This window comes from Aspergillus nomiae, assembly GCF_001204775.2.
Source record: "Aspergillus nomiae NRRL 13137 chromosome Unknown contig00355, whole genome shotgun sequence".
Classification (NCBI taxonomy): Eukaryota; Fungi; Ascomycota; class Eurotiomycetes; order Eurotiales; family Aspergillaceae; genus Aspergillus; species Aspergillus nomiae.
In genome coordinates, this window is record NW_015378410.1 from 1 (window position 1) to 21,943 (window position 21,943).

Here is a 21,943-nt window from a genome sequence, read left to right on the forward strand (position 1 = left end):
AGAAAAAAAGACATACTTCCCATGCTGCCCCTTAAAACTAATCCCCTCCGTGCCAGCCACCTTAGTCGCAACCCAAACCTGCCGAACATCATGCGGCTCCGCCGTGCCCGGATCGCCCTCGATCAGATTCTCGATCTCGCTGGCGAAGACCTTCCCATTGGCGTCGCTGGCGATGCAGGTCGGCGGGTCTGAGGGGAGAACGATGATGACGGGGCCCGCGATGTCCGAGGGCGCGTCCGCCGACACCCAGCTCTGGTCTTCGGCCGTGGATTCTTGCTCGGCGGTTTCTTCTTGCGTGGGTTTCGTTCCGGGAGTGGGTTTGCTGGGTGGGTAGGGCGCGCTGCGCTTTTTGGTCTTCTTGGGCTTGTCGCCTTTGAAGGTTAGTGGTTTTACCATTTTCTTTTTGGGGTTTCTTTTGGGTTGTTTGGGAGGGAGACGGAGGAGGAATTGAAGGTGGAGGGGGCGTTTTTGGTGGTTGTGTTTTGGGGTGTGGGTGTTGGAGGTGAAGGTGTTTTTGGTGGAGAATATTTATTTTATCTTATCGATAAGCGCGTGGAGTGACGTACATAGACGGAGTCGGTTTGTATGTTAAGAGGTGCATTTATCCGATGCATATTACTGAGCTGTCTAGTCAATTGGATAGTCCATGGAGATATTATCATTATCTTTTGAGAGTATTCTATTCAACTGGCAGCTCATACAAAGCACATATGTACCCTCGGTTGACTATGTTTAACTGTTCTATATGCTCAACACAAGATGATGATGTTTATCGCCTGTAGCACAATAAAGAATAGCCTGGATCTTTTCTCTGAGTTGAATGCTATCTTTCGTTCTACCAATAAAAGAATGCGTGATGAAAAGATAAAACCATCAAGACCCAAAGTCAACATCTGAAGATCTATGTATTATATGATATGATATGACCTATACCAAAAACAAACAGCCAAACATGCAGGGTATCATAATATATCCATCAAATACAGCCACCTAAACCAACGCCTGAGTAAAACCCAACTCAATCTGAATTCGCCCTCCGCATCATGAAATCGCGATGGACTATCCTATTGGTGATAGGCACCGGGTAGTACCCTGGCGGCAAAACACTCTTCTTACACATCGGACATAGACAGCTATTCCGTGTCAGTGAGGCATCGATGCACTCGACATGGAAGATATGACTGCAGGTGAGTTCGCGGACAGTAGACTCATGGGGGACGAAGTCCTCGAGACAGATGGCACATGTGGTTTGCGAGTGGCTCAGTCTCTTAAGTTTGGGCGGGCGGCCTTTGGCACAGCTGATTGAGGACTGAGACTGAGAAGGGGACGGCGTGCTGGGGGAGTTGTCGGCATCGCCCGACAATCGTTCGTCTCCTGGCTCCTTTTTCTCTTGGCTTTCTTTCTTGTCATTCTGTACCTCGTCTGCTGTGATGGCGTCGGGGTTTGTGTCTGTTTTCCCCTTTTCCTCCATGCATTCTTGGACTTCCTTGGACTGTACAGAACTCTTGTCGTTGGACTCAGGGGTGTCACCCAATGCGCTCCAGTCCGGATATGTGTATATTGGCAATGTATCCAAGATCTCCTGTGGGACTTTCATGAGGTGCAGACCCAGCATCTCCATATCTGCCTCTCCAGATTCAATCCTCCGTTGCAGCCTCTCCCGACGCCTCTTCTGTACTAGTTGATAGCAGAGCAGAACAATCATGCTGAGAACCAAGATTGTCCCTAGAATAGCAAGAATGAACCCCCAGAGACTGGGCATTTTACCTTGATCCCTCTCTATAGACCACTTGTTAGCATCCGTCACGGATGAATAACTGCAATACTTAGTCTTACCGAAATCAATAAGGCCAAGCAGCCGTATGTCAGGCCGACCTGTCACAGATGTGGAGGCATTGTGACCACTGTACGCATGGCTTGTGTTCCCCCAGTACCACGCCAGCTGATTCATGAGAGTCACACCCGCCGGACCAGGGATCGCATATACGGGGAGGATGTTTCGGTTCTTCCAATCCCCACCGTCTTTAAATGACCACGTCGGATCTTCAGCTGGCGGTGGTTTGGTATTATTGCTCCCAGGCAAGAAGAAGACCAGCGCATCGGAACCCACACGCTGCGAGGCGTCAATGAACGACTCAGCACATTCAGTGTTCACCCACGGCGCAAGGCCAATGGTCTGAAACCTGAATCTATCAACGTCGGGATGGCGGGTGACATGGGCAGGTATCAATGGAGCGGTGAGATTGTTGCACGAATCCTCAACATCCAGACTAGGAACGAACAGGAGTCCTCGTATTGGGGCATTTCCTGTAGTATTCTGGGAGGACAGTGTCTGAACCGTACCATCCACGACGAAGCGGAAGCTTGCGCTGTCCTGTCCTTCAGTGTAAGAATTTCCCTTCATACAATAGGTGGAGTCCCTTGAGACGTACGTTGGCCGATGGAGTAGTGTTCATCGCTCTCCCTGGACCTGGAAAGAGTGTGGCGGCCGTGGTGAGAGACTTCGCCGCAGCAGGTGGAGACATTGTTGGTATTTTGTTTCTCGCATATACTGTGAAAGGTGGAATCGGTTCCAATCAACGGAGTCGAAGACAGTGGCACAGCTTTTTCGGCAGGAACAATCATATGGACCATACACATGGCGAAACAACAAGAACTGTCTTACAACAGGAAAACCGGGGCTTAGAGATAAAACGAACAAAACATCTTCATTAAATTGCGCGGTCGAGACAGAATCTAAAGTATTGCACCTAAATCAGGAAGAATGTAAGGATTGAATTCGATGGTTTCAAGCGGAATGTTTGACAGGTCGCATGGTTGGCCGTGATGGTCGCTTCCACTGCCGACACTCCTCAACAGTGGTTGCGGTGAGGCGAAAAATTTTCTCCCTATTCCTGTATAGTGGTTGTATACATCCCTTGGAATCCCGTTGAATTCAGTCTTTTCTCCATGCCGCTGGCTTCGGGTTGCCGTTCGCAGTTCGACTGCATGACGTTTTCGGATATCTCCGCCGTCAGTGTGACGAGCCATTTCCATACCCACAACAAAAAGGCACAGGAAGCGAGACAAGTAAAATGGAAGCAATGCACTTTGCCACCTGGAATGTTGACGAGTGAAGAAACCTATCTCGTAAAGTAGATAATAGATAAGAATGCGGCTTTCCATCCATGTATGTATGTGCATCCCTAGCGAGCGGCATAGGGCGAGCAAAGCCACCTATATTGCATTATTAGTGGCTTTGATTTGCAGGACGGGTTATTAAACGTCTAGCCATGATGCCCACAGGTGTAACACTGGCCAACTCTTGGTGATCCTGGCAGCTTGGGTCGATAAATAGTAGAATTTCAGTTTACTTCAAACGAAGGTTCTCCACTTGCCAATCGCTTACTATATTTGGCAATCGCTGATCATCATCGATTGTAGAATCACGTGGCTACATGTGACCTCACGTGCCAAGTCTGGGGAAACATCGTGATATCCCGATAATGATGGAGTACAGAAGAGAACACGGCCAGAGCCTATTGCAGGGCTTATATTGATGAACTGCAACCAGTGATCGAAGCGCACTCCATAAAGCCCCGGAAACCGAACGAACGATACGCCAACCCCTGCCCGGAAATCGAATGATATGGGATATTAAAGCCATCCAAAACAAACATACAGCTCCACAACCCGCTCCTCAAGTTTAAACCCTCTTTCGGGCCATCATCACATCATGCCCTCCGCAAGCAAAGGAAAAGGCAAAGGCCGTGAAGCGCGCCCCTCTCGAAGCCGAAACACCACACCCAACTCGAGTTTCAGTGCCCCGACCACCGCCCCTGTATCCAGCTACCTCGACAATGATGTATCGAAACTGCTCGTTCCAGTTACCGCGCAATATGGAGAGATATTGGATCGGATGGGTGGTGTCGGTCCTATTCCAGATTCGAAATCGCTGGAGACATTGATGGAGCATCTGAAGACACTCAGTCAGCTGGCAGAAACTCGTAGCGATGCATGCGATGCTGGCATCAGAGAGCTGTCTCAAAAGCGGAAAGAGGTAGTGGAAGAGTCCGAGCACGACGGCGACCGTCCGAAAATGAAGCGCGAGGCAGATGATGAAGAGGAGGAATCGAAAGCGCCCAAGGGAGGGAAATTAAAGAAGCGCAAAGAACGGGGTAGCAGTTCAAGGGAAGATCGCCCATTAGCTCATGGCGCTCATGAACTTTCTCGACAAGATGGTGCGGAAACCAAAGTGGAGGGTGGTAAGTTGGCGCTCCTCACATTCACCTGAACCGCAGTCCAGCCCCGTCACTCATAAGCCGATTCCCTTTAGATTTGGGGCGCTGCTATGTTGCAGTCGCAGGCTAATATTTAATTGCTTTAGCTGCATCGCCTGTATCTAAAAAGTCGAAGAGTACATCGTCACTGTCGCCGCCGGAACCCAATTCCCCCAAAGTAAAGGCTGACACAGAAGCTGAAGCTCCTGGATCGCCCATGTCGGACGATAGCTCAGACTCGCATCAGCCTGAACCGGCTCCAGCTGTGCCGCAAATCCAAGTTTTCGGTCCAAATCCCGTGAGATTCGACGATCCGACCATATACCATATACGTGATGTCACCCCTGAGATGACCGATGACGAAAGGAAAGAAATTTACAGCGTCACTCGCTTCCCGGCCAGCGACTTAAGCCATATGATGGCTGGAGTAGCCCCAGATAAAGACTATAGCAACTCCAAGCCTACAAACCAGGTTAGCGCGAATACATTCCTCGCGTACGTCGAACCATATGTCCGCCCGTTGATGGAGGAAGACATTGCTTTCCTCAAAGAGAAGGTTGGTTTCCTTAGTTGATGCCCTAGTGCGCCTCGTAGCTAACTCGCACAGGGCGATCGAGCGACACCGTTCATCATGCCCCGACGTGGGAAGAGGCACTACAATGAGATCTGGGCCGAGGAGGATGGGCTGATGAATGTTGACCAGAACGGCAACAAGGAGCGTCTGCCCTTGAACCAGGGACGTGGGAACATTGACCAGGTGACAGACGAAACTATGGAAACGGACAAGGTCTCAGTTGGTCCATTAGTTAGCCGTCTCTATTCTTTACTACGATACGAACACCGCGCTCCCGACGAAAACCCTGGCACCAACGGTACAGTCAACGGGGAATTACCGAACGGTTCTTCACTCGGCGACGCAATGGACCTCGATCACCCAATTGGAGGAGACTCAGAAAGCAAACCTCAACCTTCCGCGACATCGTTCCCCGATGCATCCCCAAGCGGCTTCAAAGTGCCCGCTGCGAAGCTAGACCATGCCCAACTCGATGAGCGCCTAAAAGCAGAACTCCGTCACGTAGGGTTCCTAGGTGCCGAGGACAATCCTGATTACGACGCCCATTATGACGACGATATCGCTCAGCGACTACGTCTCCTACAAAGCGAACTAAAGAAACAAATGATTGTCAACAGCGCCCGAAAAGCAAGACTACTAGAAATCGCCCGTGAACGCATGGCGTACCAGGAGTACATGACCATCCACGACGATCTCGACTCGCAGGTACAACAGGCCTATCTCAAGCGGACCCGGACATTAGGGAAGAGCAAGAAGGGTTCCCAGGCCAAGCACAGGCCAGGCGGAGCTGGCGGCGGCAGCCACGTTGTCAGTGCCGCTGGTGTGGGTCGTCCCGCTATCGGGGACGTCGCTCGCACTCTCATGGACCGACGCAAGCGCTGGCGTGACTGTATCGGGCCGATTTTCAAAGATTGCAAGACTTCTGTGCCGAGGAATAACGAGTCGGTCTTTGACCCGTCGCTCATGGCTGAGTATGAGAAGGCAGAAGTTGAAGGTTGGGATGAGGAGCAGGAGTGATCTATTTTCTTCTCGCTCCGCATGCAACTTTACCTACGATGGTTTATTTTTCTACTTTCTATGTACATTTCTACTGCCCTTTCAACCCCGGTTACGTTCGCCTTACACGTTGGTCCATACCGGGGATTGAGTGTTATTGAAGTCGTTGGTTTGATTTGAGCGTCGATTCTGGGGGCTTTACGTGTTTGGCGTTGGGGTTTATATTAGAAGGAGGGTACATGATCATCGCCGAAGTACTCAATAATAACGAAGAGTCAAATTTCAAATATGTTCTTCCATCTAATGCGTTCATTTATTGGGTATCATTAAATTCTAGTAAAAAAAGAGATAGGTTGAACCGAGAGAAGGTCATCGATGTATGATTAAAACCTCCCCGGGATACCGCTTCAACCTAGCGGTAAATTCCTTTTCGCTGATTTCCAGTTCAGTACATATTTGATCAAAGCAGTGCATCCCATCGAGATATTTGGATAAAGTCTTATCGTCGATGTAGTCCTCGTCGTCCTCATCTTCGATCACCGTCCCAGGACGACTCCCGCTGTGTACGGAATTCGAAGGTCCATCATGCTGGTGCGCGGCGATGGGCGCCGAGTCATCGCCTACACTTGATGCATAGGGACTATTGGTCCCTGTTCCGGGGCCCCTAGATGATGGACCGCTGTGAGTGTGATAATGGTGGTGGTGATGGTGATATTTCGAGGGTGGAGCGGGGAAACCTGTCGCGTAGGCGTACTTGTGTACACGGTATAGGAACCCTTTGATGATGCCAAACGTGATGAAGCGACGAATGTCGATGTTGGCTAGTTGTCGGCTATGGTGCATATACCATTGCTTGACGCTTTGGCCTTGTTTGAGGCTGGCGTAAAGCTCGACTAGTCCCACTCCGTCGACTACTTCTCTCTCCTGTTGGTCCTCTAGTGTCGCTATTGTGCTTCCTGGCGCTGTGATGGTAGGGGCCGGACTAGAGCTCCTGGGGCTAATACTGCCATTGCTGCTCGCTATATCGACGCTGGTGTTAGTGCCTGTGACGATTTCACCGAGGGGCGGCCATACGGCGTCCGGGTCGTAGCTTCGGGTAGGATTCGTAAAGGTTGACGCAGCAGCAGGTGATGCGAAGAGAGTGTTGACATAGCGTGCGCATTCTCGCTGCATGTCCTCGTTTGAGGCAATCATAGAGCTGAATTGAGCTGTAGGAGCGTATATTGCAGAGAAAGAAAAGATGTCGAGGAGGAAGAGACAATTGTAATAGAGCAAGTGCCGGATTGCGCGGCAGGTGAGAGAGAAGTCTGTGTCGGCAAGGATGGAGATTATGCGGATGCTGTTGACTCCATTGATGTGAGGGACGATCTGTATCCTGTCAAAACTGTGCCAGAGCCCTCAATGTTATAGGAGGCATACTCGTTGCATTGTAAGATCCCAGTTCTCATCCATGAAGGTTTGGTACCGAACAGTGAACAAGGGAACGTGCCAGGCTTTGACGGACGGAGGAGAGGGATAGATAGGAAATAACTTGATATTCAAGGTGTTTAGTTCGTCTGTGTCATTCACGTCAGCAATTGACCTCCTTTCATCCCCTCCCGCTCTGTTTGTAGCAAGTTGCGTACCGATGGGAATCATGCATTCGCAATAGTTATTTAGATCCTCCATCAATGTCTCACACAAGCTATAAACCTTCCCCTCGCCGCTTTTTGAGTGATCCCTGGAAAGAAATTGGCCTTGCTCCTCTAACCCATGCATCAGGTCCGCAAGTTTCTGGACCACGCTCTTGTACGTGCTAAAATCTTCTTCCTCCGCGAGCACGATGCAAAAATTAAAGATGAATTCGTTGCGATCATATCGCAGGGATTTCATGCAAATCGGGTAGCCAAGTATCCGGTACCCATTCGTGCAAACCTGCATCAAGTTTCCGCATAGCTCCTGACGGGGGATCACGAAGAAGGAGATGTCGGAAAAAGTCAGGAAGAGGGGCTGCGACGGAGCGGTTGAGGAGGGAACTATTGCGCCATCGGGAACTTGGTGGACGACCTTAGGCCCTGAATATTGTGTTAGTTAACTGACTGCCTTGTTGGAAAGCCTAGTGAGCTTGAATGATTGACTTACCCTCCTGGGTGTCGAACTTGCTGTAGAAGATCGCTTTGATCATGGTGGTTGTAGGGAGACGAGTGTCGGGGAGGGTGGTCGCAAGTGCTATAGTAAGCTAGAGAACATCATCTTAAGAGTCTAATTGCATCGTAGCATAAGCACATTCTCTGTTATCGGCGCAAAAAATTGGGGGGATGTTTGCGGTGAGAAGGAAGTGGAGAGGGAGGATTGCGGGGAGCTCTACCGCAGTACCAAGAAGTGGAGACTTTGAAGCTCCAATGCCCCGTGACAAAGATAACACTCATTGTATCACGGGCAATCTAGATTTATACTACGACAGCGGGGGGAATTCCTCGTGCGACCGAGATCTACGTGTGTAATAAAGGAACATAACGACACCATAACCAACTTCATTGGCCAGTCATTATTCCTATACTAGGAAATAGGTGACATTATAGTATATACACATTAAGTGGAGTCGATCGCCAGTCTCCATGTGCCTGGCAGCTGTCACCCAAGGAACCATGCCCTGTTATTTAGTCATCCCAGAAGAGGGTAGTTATATATATTGTACCGGAGTAGTTTCCGAGTGAAGATTAAACTGGGAAGGGGCCTTTCGATTGTTGTTATCAGCCAAGAGACCGTTCATGACGAGACTAAGTGACCAAAAGAAGATAGGACGCAACAGACTTTTGAAGGCACAACTACGGATTTCATGAATGTATCGCGGCGAAGTCACTTTCTGGACGACAAAAACACCAATGGCCATTTTATGCAATGCTGCAACGAGATACGACATAAGACAGGAGGGGTATTAGAGGATTCGACGGGAGGGCTAAACGCAAGGAAATCTATAACAATCAGCGGTCGGGAAAAGTGAGAGAAAGAAGCCTAATCGCGGTCCACAGTAACGATCGAACAGAGTATTATGCCCCGTATAGATGGAGAAAAGAGAGAAGAAACCGCCGCTGATGCGCCATAAATGCACCTAGATGGAAAACATGCCTGCCTGCTAAAACTTGAGAAACTGCAAGGATACGCAAAGAAAGAAATCGAACCGAGCATCACTCGGATGGGTCTTATCGTGCCGTTCCTGATGGAGAATGAGGAGGGCGTCGAATAGAAGTGCTCGCCGCGAGCAAGCTGGACGTTGGTGGAAGAATGATGCGTTCCGAGAGCGATACGGATCGTCTAGCGCCTGTCCTACTACTAAGGTACGGCATGTCATACAAGAAATCCAACGGTTGGCCTCTTCGGATCGCATTGATTACGTCGGCGTAACTTCCCCGCTCACCAGCTTCCTTCAACCATTGCTCCCAGTCCTCGTCGAGCGGGACATTGGCGCCTCGTTCGCGGGCGGCACTTGCTGCGAGAAGACGATGATTCAGTTCCACGCCACAGCTTTCCATTTCCTCGTCGCTCGAGTCTTCTTCAACCTTCGGAGGCACATCACAGTCGACACCGCGGTCATCAATGGTGTCAGTCACAGGAACGAAGTGCTCGCGCACTTCAGCCTTGACCTCTGGTTCTCTCACCCGTTCTGGACCATCTTCGAAATGAACCTCGACAGAAGGCAGCGGGGATGGCGACGCTGGTCGGACACCATTGGCCGTCGTATCTTGTACCTTGACACCCTCTTCTTTCTCATACCGTTCCCGTGCCGACTTGGTACCTTCCCAGCGACACAGCGAGGATATCTCGGCTTCCGATAAACCGAGCTCGTCGAAGACTCTAAAAAGCCGGCGATGCCAAGGGAACCGACTGAGCCTCATGCGATGCGGACCATACGAATAATCAAGGCCAGGATATTGAGCTTCAACGGTGTCTAGCGATCCATAGAAAGTCGACGTTTCGATCCGAACTTCGGGAACGAGGTTACGCGTGATATGAGCTGAGAATGTCGCTGGATCGCTCGTGCGCGGGCGCGGAAAGGTGGCATGGTGCACAATCTGAGCCAAAGAAGGTTTGTGCATGGTGAAGGGACGTCAAACTGGACGATGATGCGTATGAAGAGTATGCGACAGAAGTAGTTGGTGATTGCCAATTGTACCGTATCAAATGCCCGATAGGAGTCAAGTTGGGGTAAAGACAGGGGATCGGCTAAGACACACGACTTCAAGGGTTGGTAATTTCCCCAGGAAAATAAACAGGAAAAAGAGAAAAAGTCCCAGTAGGCAGGGCTTAAAACCGCCTGCTATATTTAGGAGAAAAGGAATACGTCGAAACGGGAAGGCCAAGGGAAATAGCAGATTCCAACTGCCTTGTTTGCGGAAGGGAGCGAGATGGGGATCGCCAATTCAATAGTAGGAAAATGATGGGCAAATAGCGATCTAGAATACCAGATCTCACTAGAGTTTCAGTTGGCTGATTCACGCCGCCAGGAGAACCTCAACCAGAAACAACAAATCGGGGATCTTCCAATGAGCAAGCAGAGAAGTCAATGAGCGTCCGTCCAACGCATACAACCATGCAGTAGCGGTGGGTGATGTGTCAATAGTTCACTTCTTGCCTATAGATTGGGTGATGGCAATGGTTATCGGATGGGAAACTTCGAGGTGGGACGATGAATGTCTTAGAGGTACGGTATCTGTCGGTAGCCGTCTTTCCTTTCTTCTCTCTTTTTTTTGTCTTATTTTTATTAATTTTTTCTTCACAAATGAAAGGACCTTCGTAGCCCCTGGACAGGATAAGGTGAAACTTCTCCAAGAAGCTTTGGCCTCAGGCACTTATGGCGACCCAAAGCTAACAAACTTTCCGCCTCCTGAACTAAAAGACAGAAATACCCATGGCGGGACTCGACAGAGGATGTCAATCAATGCAGTCGACGGACGAGTGATTGGAAATTATGAATTACAATAGTAGTGGTTGAAACTGTGGAAGAACAAAGTAGAAGAAAAAGAAACCAAAACCGGAGCGAGATGTCTATTATATATGAGAGTTTTCATCTGAAAATGAACAATCATGATGTCTGCTGACAACACCGTCATGCATGCATGGAACAGCGCATAAGGAACAACTGCGTGGAGTATTCTTGACTAGTGACTGTGAGTGAGTTAGCTAACTTTAATTCCGGGACAACAGAATCATGCTTCTCCATCCAAAAAAGCCCTGAGCAAGACTGCGTTGGCGAGCGGGTCTCTCACCCACTCTCGCCTCGCGCTGGCCGCCTGCAAGCACTTGGTCGATGATCCGACCCCGGTGGTCTAGGTCTCAGGCAGGGGCCCATGTAGGTACTTAAATGGAGGAGTCTTAACGGGGCAAAGAGGCGACAGGGCTATTGATAGAAGGTCTAGAGTCTGGACAAGGAGGACCGTCTTGGTAGTTGTTGCAGCTATTCCAAAGCTGTCAGAGAAAAATGTTGTCATCACTAAAGTCCACCGCTTCGATTAGCGGAGATGAACGAACATGACCCATTAGGAAACGAAGCAGAAGAGATAACTTAGCAAATCTTAAAAAATAGTCTTATTTTCTACACCCTCATTGGCTCGCTATGAAGCATGAAGAAGCGGTAAGATTTCCTCCAGAATCGGTCTACGAAATCCATTCCTCCATTGGGGGAATTCGGAGATATCCCGCACTTGCGGTTATACTCCAATCTCACTCCGCCTTCGACACCTCAGGATAAGAGGCAACCTTATCGTGATCTGTTTTCTTATCGGATGTCTTTCGCGAACTACTCCATACTACCTGGTATAATCGTCCACACGGAAGGTACCAACTTCGATCACTATAATGAGCTTATATACTCATTCAGCTGTAATATTCCCCAATGTCGACCTTTGACGGAATCGTCCATGGTACGTATCAATGATCAAATACTTAAGATTCATAGAATCTAATAATCGGATAGAATTCCCTTATATTCAGAGTGAGCAATAATAAGACACATTGTCAAAAGTCATAGCTACTAAGGGACAAAGTCGATTACTTTCGCAAAAACCCAGATAGGCCTCCTCCACTGGCAGGCTTTCTCAGCCATGTCCACAGTGATCATCTCCAGGGCTTGGAGTCCTTCCGAGCTCCATTCATCTACTGTTCGGTAACAACTAGAGAGGTATTTATCCGTCATTGTCCTCCTCACGAACATATCAGATACTAACTTTGTTCATAGCTACTCTTACACATCGAGAAATATCCCCACCGTATGAATTTCAGTAAAGGAATCCTTGAATCCCGGAGGCTGCATTACAAACATCTGTCCAAACTTTTGGTGACTTGACTCCCCATGATACTTTCTTCTCCCTCCTAATACCACATAGCGACCGATTCCGCTAAACACGCCGACGATGATCGAACTTACCCCTCGCTATCCATCCGAGTTACCCTACTAGACGCCAATCATTGTACGGGGGCGGTGATGTTTCTCATCGAAGGTAGTGGAAAATCCATTCTCTACACCGGCGACGTTCGCGGTATGTATCCTCAAAAAAGCAACCCACTCGATGACCCGTAGCTCTGACAAACAACAGCGGAATCTTGGTGGGTCAACAGCCTTATCCGACATCCAGTTCTCATTCCATACACTCTAGGTGGTAAGCGATTGGATAAAATCTATCTCGACAGTACGTTTGCTCGCCACTCGTCCATATACCGTACATTCCCATCCAAGGCAAAAGGATTGGCGGAACTTCTGCAGAAAGTGGCATCCTACCCAGAGGATACTACATTTTACTTCCGGGCATGGACTTTCGGATACGAGGAAGTCTGGATGGCACTTTCTGCTGCTCTCAACTCAAAGGTATACATACGATATCCCCCCATTACTGCCATTTTTAGGCTAATAAAACAGATCCATGTGGATCGGTACCAAATGGGTCTGTATAGATCACTCGTTTCCGCTCAGAAGGGGACCAGCGAAGCATCTGCTCTTTGTGGCTTTGAGCTCGGCAATAGGTTTGTTCCTGGCTGTCTGAGCGAAGACGAAGAGTGCCGCATCCACGGCTGTGAGCCAGGCGTACAATGTTCGGTTATGTCTTCAAAGAAATCGGTTTATATAATCCCGATAGTTAGTCGAACGAATGACGGTTCGGAAATACCCGAAATTGGAGCTGGAGGCGGAGGCGGCGACCTGTATCAGATTCATGAGCTCGAGATCCCGAACGAGTTGGCATTAGAGCAGCTAGAGAAACTCTGTCTCGAAAGGATCCACGATTCTCAAACACTCTTGGAGACCCGAGAGGCGCTTATTGAGGCCTTCAAGTCCAAAAGCAAAGCACTCCAGCTTGATAGCTATGGGATGAAAGATGATCATGACATACCCCTAGAAAACCTAGTGAACATCCTCAGTCGACGCCGTTTCCATGGCAAAGACTGGTCCAATAACAACCGAGGATCAACAGGACGATATGATACATTAGGAAATTCACTTCCAACAGTTATTGTAGGTGGGGTTGCATAAACTGAGTCGGATACGCTCTGACATCTAGTAGCATTTTCCATATTCGCGCCACTCATCCTACGCAGAGTTATGCGAGCTGGTCTCCGCATTCAAACCAAAAGACATATACCCTTGTACAGTGGATCCACTAACGTGGGATGAGGACGTCTCCATTCAAAGTCTCTTCGGCCATCTGTGCTCAGGAACAGAATTTGCTCACGACCATCACATGCGAGACATGCTGGAGAACGACGAAGACCTCCGCTCAAGGAAACGAGCTCGCTACGAAGAGCCCACGTCACAGTCAAGCCAGCTATCAAGTAAACTCGACAGCATGGCCAGAACCCCAATGGATGTTTCTACCAGCAACCCCGACGACGATACAAGCTTAGATAGAGGAGCCCCAGATCACACCAATTCCCAACCAGACACAACAAGCTCACAAGTGGAAACACAACCGCAACCAAGACCCTACAAAACCCACACTACAAAATCAAACATACTCTCATCCTCATATTCATCCTCAGACTGCATCCCCATACCATCATCCCTAGAGACCATTCAAGACAACAACCAAGCACCACGCCCCACCCCAGAACCAACCCGAGCAACAGAAAAAGCCAGACGAAACGAGATCCGCCAAGCATGGCACTTCCTAAACAATGTTCGCTCGGACCAAACACGATTCCACCTTGGGTCTCTCCCCTCTTCATGGTCCACCGAAGAAGACAAGGAACCCGACTATCCGGGGAAGACGACTGCAATTGGAGAGACATCACATCACGTCGATGAACAATCTGACAGTGACCTCGACACAGAAATCGAGGTTGGTATCACGGACAACAATATTGAAGAACAAGAACCAGAGCCAGAAAGCCAATTCAGCTCTTCACTCTCCATCTCCTCTTCTGCCTTTGCATCCCAAGAACAGCCCTTGGAGCCAGCCAGCGATATGGGTTTTGATGGTGTACTTGATGAGCATATCGAAACTCGAGAACAACTATTGGTTCAGACTACGGCGTCTTTATCAGCAGATGCCCAGACGGCCAATGCCCTAAAGAGAAGCAACAGCTCGTCCCGGGTACGGAGAGCCGCGTATCTAGCTGCTAAAGCGGATAGTTACGAGGCCTGGGCGTCGATGGGGCTTGTCTCGGCGGGGGACAATCACACCGAAGAGGAGATCGAGCTGTGATTGCGACCCCATGGACTAAACAAAAGTACCGGGGGGGTGGTTATTACCCTATATACTGAAATACACATATTTATAAGAGGAAACACGGAGTAATTAATTAGTAAAAAGAAAGATGGATATCAATCATTACACACATTCATAACACATGCTCATATGCACACATCTGCCGAGATGCAAAAGAAACCAACCTATACCCTAGTCTATACAACAAGAAAGTTAAGAAAGGAAATGTGCCAAAGCACGCGCACGCATACAGGCTAGGTATCTCAAGACAACCAGAAACGGGAATACAAAAGTTAAAAACGAGAGAGAGAGAGAGAGAGAAATTTTTTTTATCATCGTTCTAGTAAACGAAGAAGTCTTGCGTAAGTGGTAGGCTTACGGCGGGATGGGCGTCGCACAGGACACCGTCGGCCTCGACGGCGTAGCTTTCCGCGTCGACGTGCATCTTGGGCATGGTGTCGTTGTATTTCATGTCGGCTTTGCCGATGTTGCGGCAGTTCTTGACGGCTTCGATACGCTTCTTGATTCCGTAGGTTTGGACGATGCCGGCGTCGATGGAGGCTTGGGAGACGAACATGATTGAGGTGCTGGGGACGTAGGCCTGGGATATCATGTTAAAAGGGGGGAGTTTCTTGGAAGGATCAGAGGGGGACTTACTCCGAACATGGGACGCATGATGATCGGTTCGATGGTGGGGATGGAGCCGTTTGGATCACCCTGAATAGCATGTTAGTGTCTTGTTTTATGTTGAGGGAAATAAATTTATGCATACCATCTGTGCAGCGACAATCATTCCGCTCTTCATGATCTGAGTAGGCTTGGTACCGAAAGAACTAGGGTGCCAGATAACTAAATCGGCAATCTTGCCGACCTCCACGCTGCCAATCATGTGGGACATGCCCTGGGCGATGGCCGGGTTGATGGTGTACTTGCTGATGTACCTCTTGACGCGGAAGTTGTCGGCGCCTGTGCCTTCGTCCTCCTTCAGCGGGCCGCGCTGCTCTTTGTTCTTATGCGCCGTGTTCCAGGTCCGCAGGATCACTTCACCACAGCGGCCCATTGCCTGCGAGTCCGAGGACATCATGCTGATAGCGCCAAGGTCGTGGAGGACATCTTCGGCGGCGATGGTCTCGGCACGGATACGACTCTCGGCGAACGCAACGTCCTCGGCGATGTTCTTGGACAAGTGATGGCACACCATCAGCATGTCCAGATGTTCATCCAGGGTGTTCATCGTGAACGGACGGGTGGGGTTGGTGCTACTGGGAAGGACGTTCGGGTGCTCCACGACGGAGATGATATCAGGGGCATGGCCGCCGCCGGCTCCCTCCGTGTGATAGGTGTGAATCGTGCGGTTCTTGAAGGCTTCAATGGTTTGCTCCACGAAACCAGACTCGTTCAGAGTGTCGGTGTGAATCATGCACTGCACGTCGTACTTGTCGCACATATCCAGGCAGGTATCAATGGCTGCAGGAGTGGAGCCCCAGTCTTCATGGAGCTTCAGTCCCGCGGCTCCCGCCAAGATTTGTTCCTCAATGCTGGTTCCACCACAGTCGTTTCCTTTGCCGGTAATACCTACGTTGATGGGGAGGTGGTCGCAAGCCTGGATCATTTGGCGCATATGCGTGGGTCCCGGGGTGCAAGTGGTCGCGTTCGAACCTGTCGAAGGACCGGTTCCTCCGCCCAAGAATGTAGTGACTCCGGAAGCCAACGCTTCATCCACCTGCTGAGGACAGATGAAATGAATATGCGTGTCAAATCCTCCAGCGGTGATAATCTTGTTCTCACCAGCGACCACGTCCGTCGAGGAACCGACGACCATTTCCGGGTGTACACCGTCCATGATATCGGGATTTCCAGCCTTGCCAATGGCGACAATGATACCGTTTTTGATTCCAATATCGGCCTTGTAGATACCGCTCCAGTCGATAATCAGCGCGTTCGTGATAACCGTGTCTAAACAGTGTTGATGGGACTTGTCCGACGATTGACCCATTCCATCTCGGATAGTCTTGCCTCCGCCAAAACTGCACTCATCACCGTAAGACGTATAATCTTTTTCAACCTTGACCCACAAGTTGGTCAATCCCAAACGAACCAGGTCACCAGTAGTAGGGCCGAACATTCGAGCGTAGGCCTCTCGGTCCATCGTGAACGGGGTAACGAGGGCGGCATCCGCAGTGGGTTCGGCAATATGAGCGAAACCGTCCGCTTGCAGACGCAGCATGATCTCGTCCACTCTGCTCAGATCGACCTTGCCCGAGGCAATGAAATTACCTCCCTTGATAATCTGATGGCCCGCAATTTCCACAAGCGTCACAGTCTTAGTGTCTCCAGGTTCGAATCGTACCGATGTTCCCGCAGGAATGTCTAGGCGATAACCATACGCGCGAACACGATCAAAATGCAACTGCGGGTTCACCTCGATAAAATGATAGTGGGACCCAACCTACAAGTTCATCATATGAGTACCGTACAATTCAACGGGGGCCGGAATGCACTCACCTGAATAGGCCGATCGCCCTTGCTCATCACCTTGAGCTTGATTCTCCGTCGTCCCTCGTTCAGCGTAATGCGCTCGTTCTTCACGGGGATGATGGCACCGGGCATCCTTTCGTGCTCAAAGTCGTTCGGGTCCGGGTCCGGGAACGCGTCCGCTGGGGGGATCGGAAGGAAGCTCCCGTATAGTGCCTTCTCCAAGTCTCCTTCGTCGCTACTGATGGGGTGGTGGACTGTTACGAGGTATGTGCCGGTCGGGAACGTGCCTTCGACCTGCAGTTCTATCAGGGTGGAGACCACGGACGGTAAGACATGACGACGACCAAGCATGGTCTTGCCGATGGACATCAAGTCGGCCACGGAGTAGAGGCCATCGCGGATGAGCTCCTGGATGTTCGAAGATATTAAAGCCTACGCGAGGGATGTCAGTGCTGGTCCTCTTCCATAGATACTACGCAACTGAGAATGGCCGATCCACATACCACTGCTTCTGCATGATTCAGTCGTACACCACGTGCGAGACGCCGTTGGGCCAGAAAGCCCAATTGCGAGATCGCAAGTTTATCAAGCTACCGCAGCCACCGATGTCAGTATCAAACAAGTACTATGGGAGATTATTTATAGATCTGGATCTCCCGGAAGGATCCCTGCTTAGTGGACGTACCTCCTTGGGAATGAGGTGCATCTTCGCCGACAGTAGTTTCCAAAGCGGAGCTCAATCGTTGTCTCTTGGCCTGCGAATCACCGACGCTGTCAAATATCCAGCAGCAGGCGATCGGGACTGGATGGGCCAATCAGTGGACAGGGAGTGGATGACACAACAGAAAAAATTAATAAAAAAGAAGGCGAAAAAAAGAATGGATCCGATGCGACCGGGGGGGAACCTGGAGGAGGATGCACGCGACCAATGGCCAGTCTACTTTGCACCGGACTCTTGGTGATGTGATATCGCACGACGACGACCTTCTCAGGGGCAAAGAGACCGGAGGCGACCTGCACGAAGGGATTCCGGGGCGGGTTTTATAAATGAAGCGCCAAAGGCAGAGGCGAAGGCCGGATGTTGATGTGGGGTTTCGCCGAGATACGCTGCCGGCATTGCTGATAAGGGCATCGTTCGGCCTATGGTTGGCCGTGCCCAATGGACCATTCATTCATCTCTTTGACTAACACCTTTTTTTGCTTTCTACTGGATCGATAGCAATCTAGCAATCCTGCACGAACCGTGCCGGCTAGCCGTCCGATCGATAACCACGAGTCATTCCATGGAAAGCCGCCCCAGACGGCACCCTACTGCAACCTCACCCCTGCACGTCTGGGGTAGCCGAAGCTATGCATTGTTCGCGTGTGCAGAAGCGCCAGCCATCGGGTATATTAGGGATTCTTAGGCATTCCCCCCGTTTCCGGTATCGCATCCACGGTGTTTTTTATTTGACAACTCTCAAACCCCCAATGAAAAGAAATGCACATTGCTTTCATTTTTAACTTTCGCTAAGATCAATCTGAAAGATCCGTTTCCCGTTTGAGCAAGCTAGACCTAAAAGCAAACCGAAGCTCCTGAAAAGAATAGATAACTGTAAAAAAAAAGGACTCCAAACTGCCCCGACCCCAGAGCACCGAACCAGTAATCCGGCTGCAAATCGCACTTTATGGTACAGGGAGCACTGAGTACGGTTCAATTCCCCAAAAATCAACATAGATGCGCCGAATGTCTGTACAACCGGTCCCCTCCAGTAAACCCCCACGACCATATCCAAAGATGCAGACGCAGAACCATTTTACTCTTCCGCGACAGCCTCACTCTTGCGCTTCTTCTTGCCGCGCTTGTTCTCTGTCGCAGCCGACTTGCGAGCCGAGGCGGGGGTCTCCTCCTGCACCTTCTTTTCCCTCGAGGCGGGAGTGCGCGTCCGCTTCTTCTCGGGCGATGCCTTCTTGGTCTCCGCAGGAGAGGCGACCTCCTTGGCAGCCTTAGCAGCCTCGCTGCGACGACGCTTACCAGAGCGTGGTGGGGTAGGCTCCCGGACGGTTCGGGCTCCTCCTCCTCTTCCTCTTCCTCCTCTTCCTCCTCCTCTTCGGACTCTTCAGCAGGGGTGGCATCCGCACGGTCAGCCTCCTGTTGCAGTTGGTTGGCGGCCTTCGCGTCATCACTGAAAGGAAGACCAGCCTTGTAGGCCTCCATCTTCTCTTTGTAGGCCTTCATCTTCTCTTTGTAGACGGCGAGGTTGTCCGCATAAATTTTCTTCCAGTGCTACGCGCCGTGCGAGTTAGTCATGGCGCTGCGACGAGTTGGGAGCCGGCGGAAGAGAACACTTACCTCCTTCTCCGATTCGGGCATCACGGCCCAGCGACGGGTACCCTCGTCCGAGACCTCCTTCGGCTTGGCATCGGAGCCCATTTCCTCGGCGATCTTGCTGCGGTTGTGCTGCATGTAAAGGAAGAAAGGGGTCAAGGCGCGCTTGGGCGCATTGGGGTCCGGGGGAGCGCGCTTGCGCTTCTTCTTCTCGCCCACTTCGGACTTTGCGCCAGGGCTAGTAGCGCGAGCACCGAGGGCGCCCAGCAAACCGCTTTCATAGAGCGGGTTGATGATGCTGGCGATGTTCCCGATGTCGACCGTCGGGCCGCGGTTCAGTACGGTGTTCGCATGGTTGATATAAGCCTCCGACAGCTTGGAGACAGCCGCCTGGAGTTGCGCGAGACTAACGATCACCTGCGCGTACGTTAGTTGAGCTTGGGTAGGCGGGAAAGAAGCGACCGCGCGGATGCCGGAGGTGGCCGTATTGACGGAATTAGTAGCACGGGCAATAGAGGTAATAAGGTCCAAGGATGACTGGCTCCGATCAGGGATCGAGGCGCGTTTCGCCATTGTGAAGGTGTAGGGAGCAAGAACTTGGGTCAAGGCAAACAAGAACAGTGGCGCAAAAACGGGATGATGTTACAGGTAATGTCCAGATTTGGAGCGACCCAGGTTGGTTTGATGGTAAATTACACACATGAAATGTAAGTTGCCAGGAGGGGGTAAGGAAGCCAAACAAGGGGGGGGAAGAGTTAAGCCACAAAGCAGGCGTTGTTATGTAGTAGGACGCGTGATGCACAGGGGAGAAGACCTGAGCGCTGCGCCGGACACCCCAGTCGGGCGCGACCGGCGGACAGTAAACAAGGGGGCGACTTACGCTATCGCGGGTTCTAGTGAAATCGTCAATGTTGACGGTGACAGTGTCGTCTTTGCGCGACATGATTAAAGAGACAGTGAAACTCCACTGAGAAAGAGACTCTTCGGATAATTTTTGCTTTTGGTGAGAAGGAGACAGAGGGGGAGAGAGGGAAGAGAGTGAATAATGGGATTCAGAACGAGGAAAAAGAGAAAAGAAATTTTCGCTAGCGGGGTCGCGGTAGAGGGGGAAATAGGCCCTACTAAATAGTGGGCGCTGATGGGCGCTGAACGCCTGAAGGGCTGCTGAGTCGCTGTTTTAGGCTTAGGGGCCTAGCACAGTGGGCACGGGGAGCTCACTAGTGTGCTTCAGGCCTTGTTGACCTGCTGGCAATCTTCACGGCTCCCGTGAGTCTCCCGGAGGATTCTGAGCGCCCCCAGCAGCCGCAGGGTGCTGAGTCCTTGACCCTCCCTCCTTTAAGCGCCGGCCAACTCTCGGTCGCACTGCAGGCTGTCCCGGCCACATTCCCTTCCCCCCTTCCCCCCCAAGAAGGCCTACTACTAGCTAGACCTACTCACCCGCCAGGCGCCTACTCAACTCTCAAGGCTTCATCGTTTGCCCCTCCCCTGAGGTCGCACACCAAGAATACTTGAAACCCACTAGTGCTGTGCCGACGGTGTTCAATGCCCACTACCAAAGTCGCCAACAGATTTTGTTTGCACAACTCACCCCCCCGGTCTTTCCACCGCGAAGCCCGGGATTTCTGGTTTGTTTTGCCCTTCTTGTTGGACTGTTCAATCTGCCCTTTTTTAGGTGGGCAATAAAAAATATGTGTATATAAAGAGTATGATCCTTTCTTTTTCTTTCTTCGCTCTTTTATTTTTATTTTTTACTTCTCTTTTCTTACTTTTCGTCCTTTTTACCTTTTGTTCAAACCCCGCCAACATGTTGTCGTGTCCCGGGTAGAGAGTACTTTTGCCTTGCCCCTCCATGGATGTGCAGGCACTGCAGAGCTACTGTGCAGTACCCCGCTGTGCCCGGAAATGATTCGCATCTGCTGAGGTGCTTTCTACTTTGCTTCCCTCATTACGCGTTTTCTCTGGCATATTCTTGAGGATAACTGCTAGATTCGGAGACGTCGAATCACTTAATTTTGTAAATGCGAAACGCACACCTCACCAGTAACAGATATAGAACTCAAATGAAAAAGTTTCGACCGAACTTTGGACAGGCGCATTAGCCACGCAACACTGACGAAAGGTTCTGCCTGATTTGGAGGGACCGACAGTGTCTCCAAACGAATGTAGTTGGTTTCGCAATCCTCGAACCTGTGATTTGATTATTAAGTCACGAATGCCATAATATGGAGTACAATCTAACCTCCTTGATCCGACATTCTACGCTGTAGGTAGAAAACCGAAGGTTATCGCTATCCGCTTCCCTCGCAGCCTTTGGGGGAGGGTAAACAAAATGGCGCAGTCGCCACAGTCTTCGGGCGGTCGCTAACAACATGACATAATGCCACATAATGCCCAAGCGGCTTTGCGCGGGTCTCGACCTTGGCCGCTTACTTTTCGCCTTCACCACGACGGGCGCACCCCCAATCAAATGGCGGTCTACCCTCCATTCCCTCCAGGATGTCCCGGGCTTCCTGCACCCTCTTGCACAAATGGGGGTCTGCAGAGTAGCCACTTTTGTGGATGCTGATTTTATTTCTTCCTTTCCCAGTGCTCGTCCAAATACTTCCGTTCCGTTATTCTCTGTTTCTTCTTAATCTCATTTCTTCTTTTACAA

At 50.6% G+C, this 21,943-nt stretch overlaps 8 protein-coding genes across 8 annotated transcripts; 2 read left to right on the top strand and 6 right to left on the bottom strand.

Annotated features, from left to right (window-relative positions):
- Nucleotides 1-18: 18 nt before the first annotated feature.
- On the bottom strand, nt 19-396 carry ANOM_009618 (uncharacterized protein; the record flags this gene model as incomplete). The annotated part of the gene is made up of 1 exon (XM_015554874.1): nt 19-396. A coding segment is annotated over one exon (378 nt), but the record flags the coding sequence as incomplete, so codon positions are not given.
- Nucleotides 397-1,018: 622 nt separating this feature from the next.
- Nucleotides 1,019-2,706, bottom strand: ANOM_009619 (RING-H2 finger protein; the record flags this gene model as incomplete). Its single annotated transcript, XM_015554875.1, has 3 exons — nt 1,019-1,779; nt 1,837-2,374; nt 2,433-2,706. Coding segments are annotated over 3 exons (1,443 nt in total), but the record flags the coding sequence as incomplete, so codon positions are not given.
- A 1,009-nt stretch (nt 2,707-3,715) lies between these two features.
- On the top strand, nt 3,716-5,850 carry ANOM_009620 (histone acetyltransferase NGG1; the record flags this gene model as incomplete). Its single annotated transcript, XM_015554876.1, has 3 exons — nt 3,716-4,244; nt 4,367-4,815; nt 4,867-5,850. 3 exons carry the CDS (start codon nt 3,716-3,718, stop codon nt 5,848-5,850), a joined length of 1,962 nt encoding a protein of 653 aa, XP_015403259.1.
- Nucleotides 5,851-6,198: 348 nt separating this feature from the next.
- Nucleotides 6,199-7,993, bottom strand: ANOM_009621 (nitrogen permease regulating protein NPR2; the record flags this gene model as incomplete). Its single annotated transcript, XM_015554877.1, has 4 exons — nt 6,199-7,197; nt 7,249-7,385; nt 7,455-7,883; nt 7,951-7,993. 4 exons carry the CDS (start codon nt 7,991-7,993, stop codon nt 6,199-6,201), a joined length of 1,608 nt encoding a protein of 535 aa, XP_015403260.1.
- Nucleotides 7,994-9,011: 1,018 nt separating this feature from the next.
- On the bottom strand, nt 9,012-9,905 carry ANOM_009622 (uncharacterized protein; the record flags this gene model as incomplete). Its single annotated transcript, XM_015554878.1, has 1 exon — nt 9,012-9,905. The coding sequence occupies one exon, from the start codon at nt 9,903-9,905 to the stop codon at nt 9,012-9,014; it is 894 nt and encodes a 297-aa protein (XP_015403261.1).
- A 1,796-nt stretch (nt 9,906-11,701) lies between these two features.
- On the top strand, nt 11,702-14,501 carry ANOM_009623 (putative DNA repair protein; the record flags this gene model as incomplete). The annotated part of the gene is made up of 8 exons (XM_015554879.1): nt 11,702-11,729; nt 11,783-11,800; nt 11,853-11,986; nt 12,044-12,074; nt 12,192-12,344; nt 12,402-12,670; nt 12,722-13,312; nt 13,362-14,501. 8 exons carry the CDS (start codon nt 11,702-11,704, stop codon nt 14,499-14,501), a joined length of 2,364 nt encoding a protein of 787 aa, XP_015403262.1.
- Nucleotides 14,502-14,601: 100 nt separating this feature from the next.
- Nucleotides 14,602-17,845, bottom strand: ANOM_009624 (urease Ure; the record flags this gene model as incomplete). The annotated part of the gene is made up of 6 exons (XM_015554880.1): nt 14,602-15,105; nt 15,162-15,221; nt 15,277-16,953; nt 17,010-17,414; nt 17,486-17,572; nt 17,668-17,845. Coding segments are annotated over 6 exons (2,523 nt in total), but the record flags the coding sequence as incomplete, so codon positions are not given.
- Nucleotides 17,846-18,778: 933 nt separating this feature from the next.
- ANOM_009625 (HMG box protein) lies at nt 18,779-19,863 on the bottom strand (the record flags this gene model as incomplete). The annotated part of the gene is made up of 3 exons (XM_015554881.1): nt 18,779-18,955; nt 18,997-19,248; nt 19,315-19,863. The coding sequence occupies 3 exons, from the start codon at nt 19,861-19,863 to the stop codon at nt 18,779-18,781; spliced, it is 978 nt and encodes a 325-aa protein (XP_015403256.1).
- Between the last annotated feature and the right edge of the window lie 2,080 nt (nt 19,864-21,943).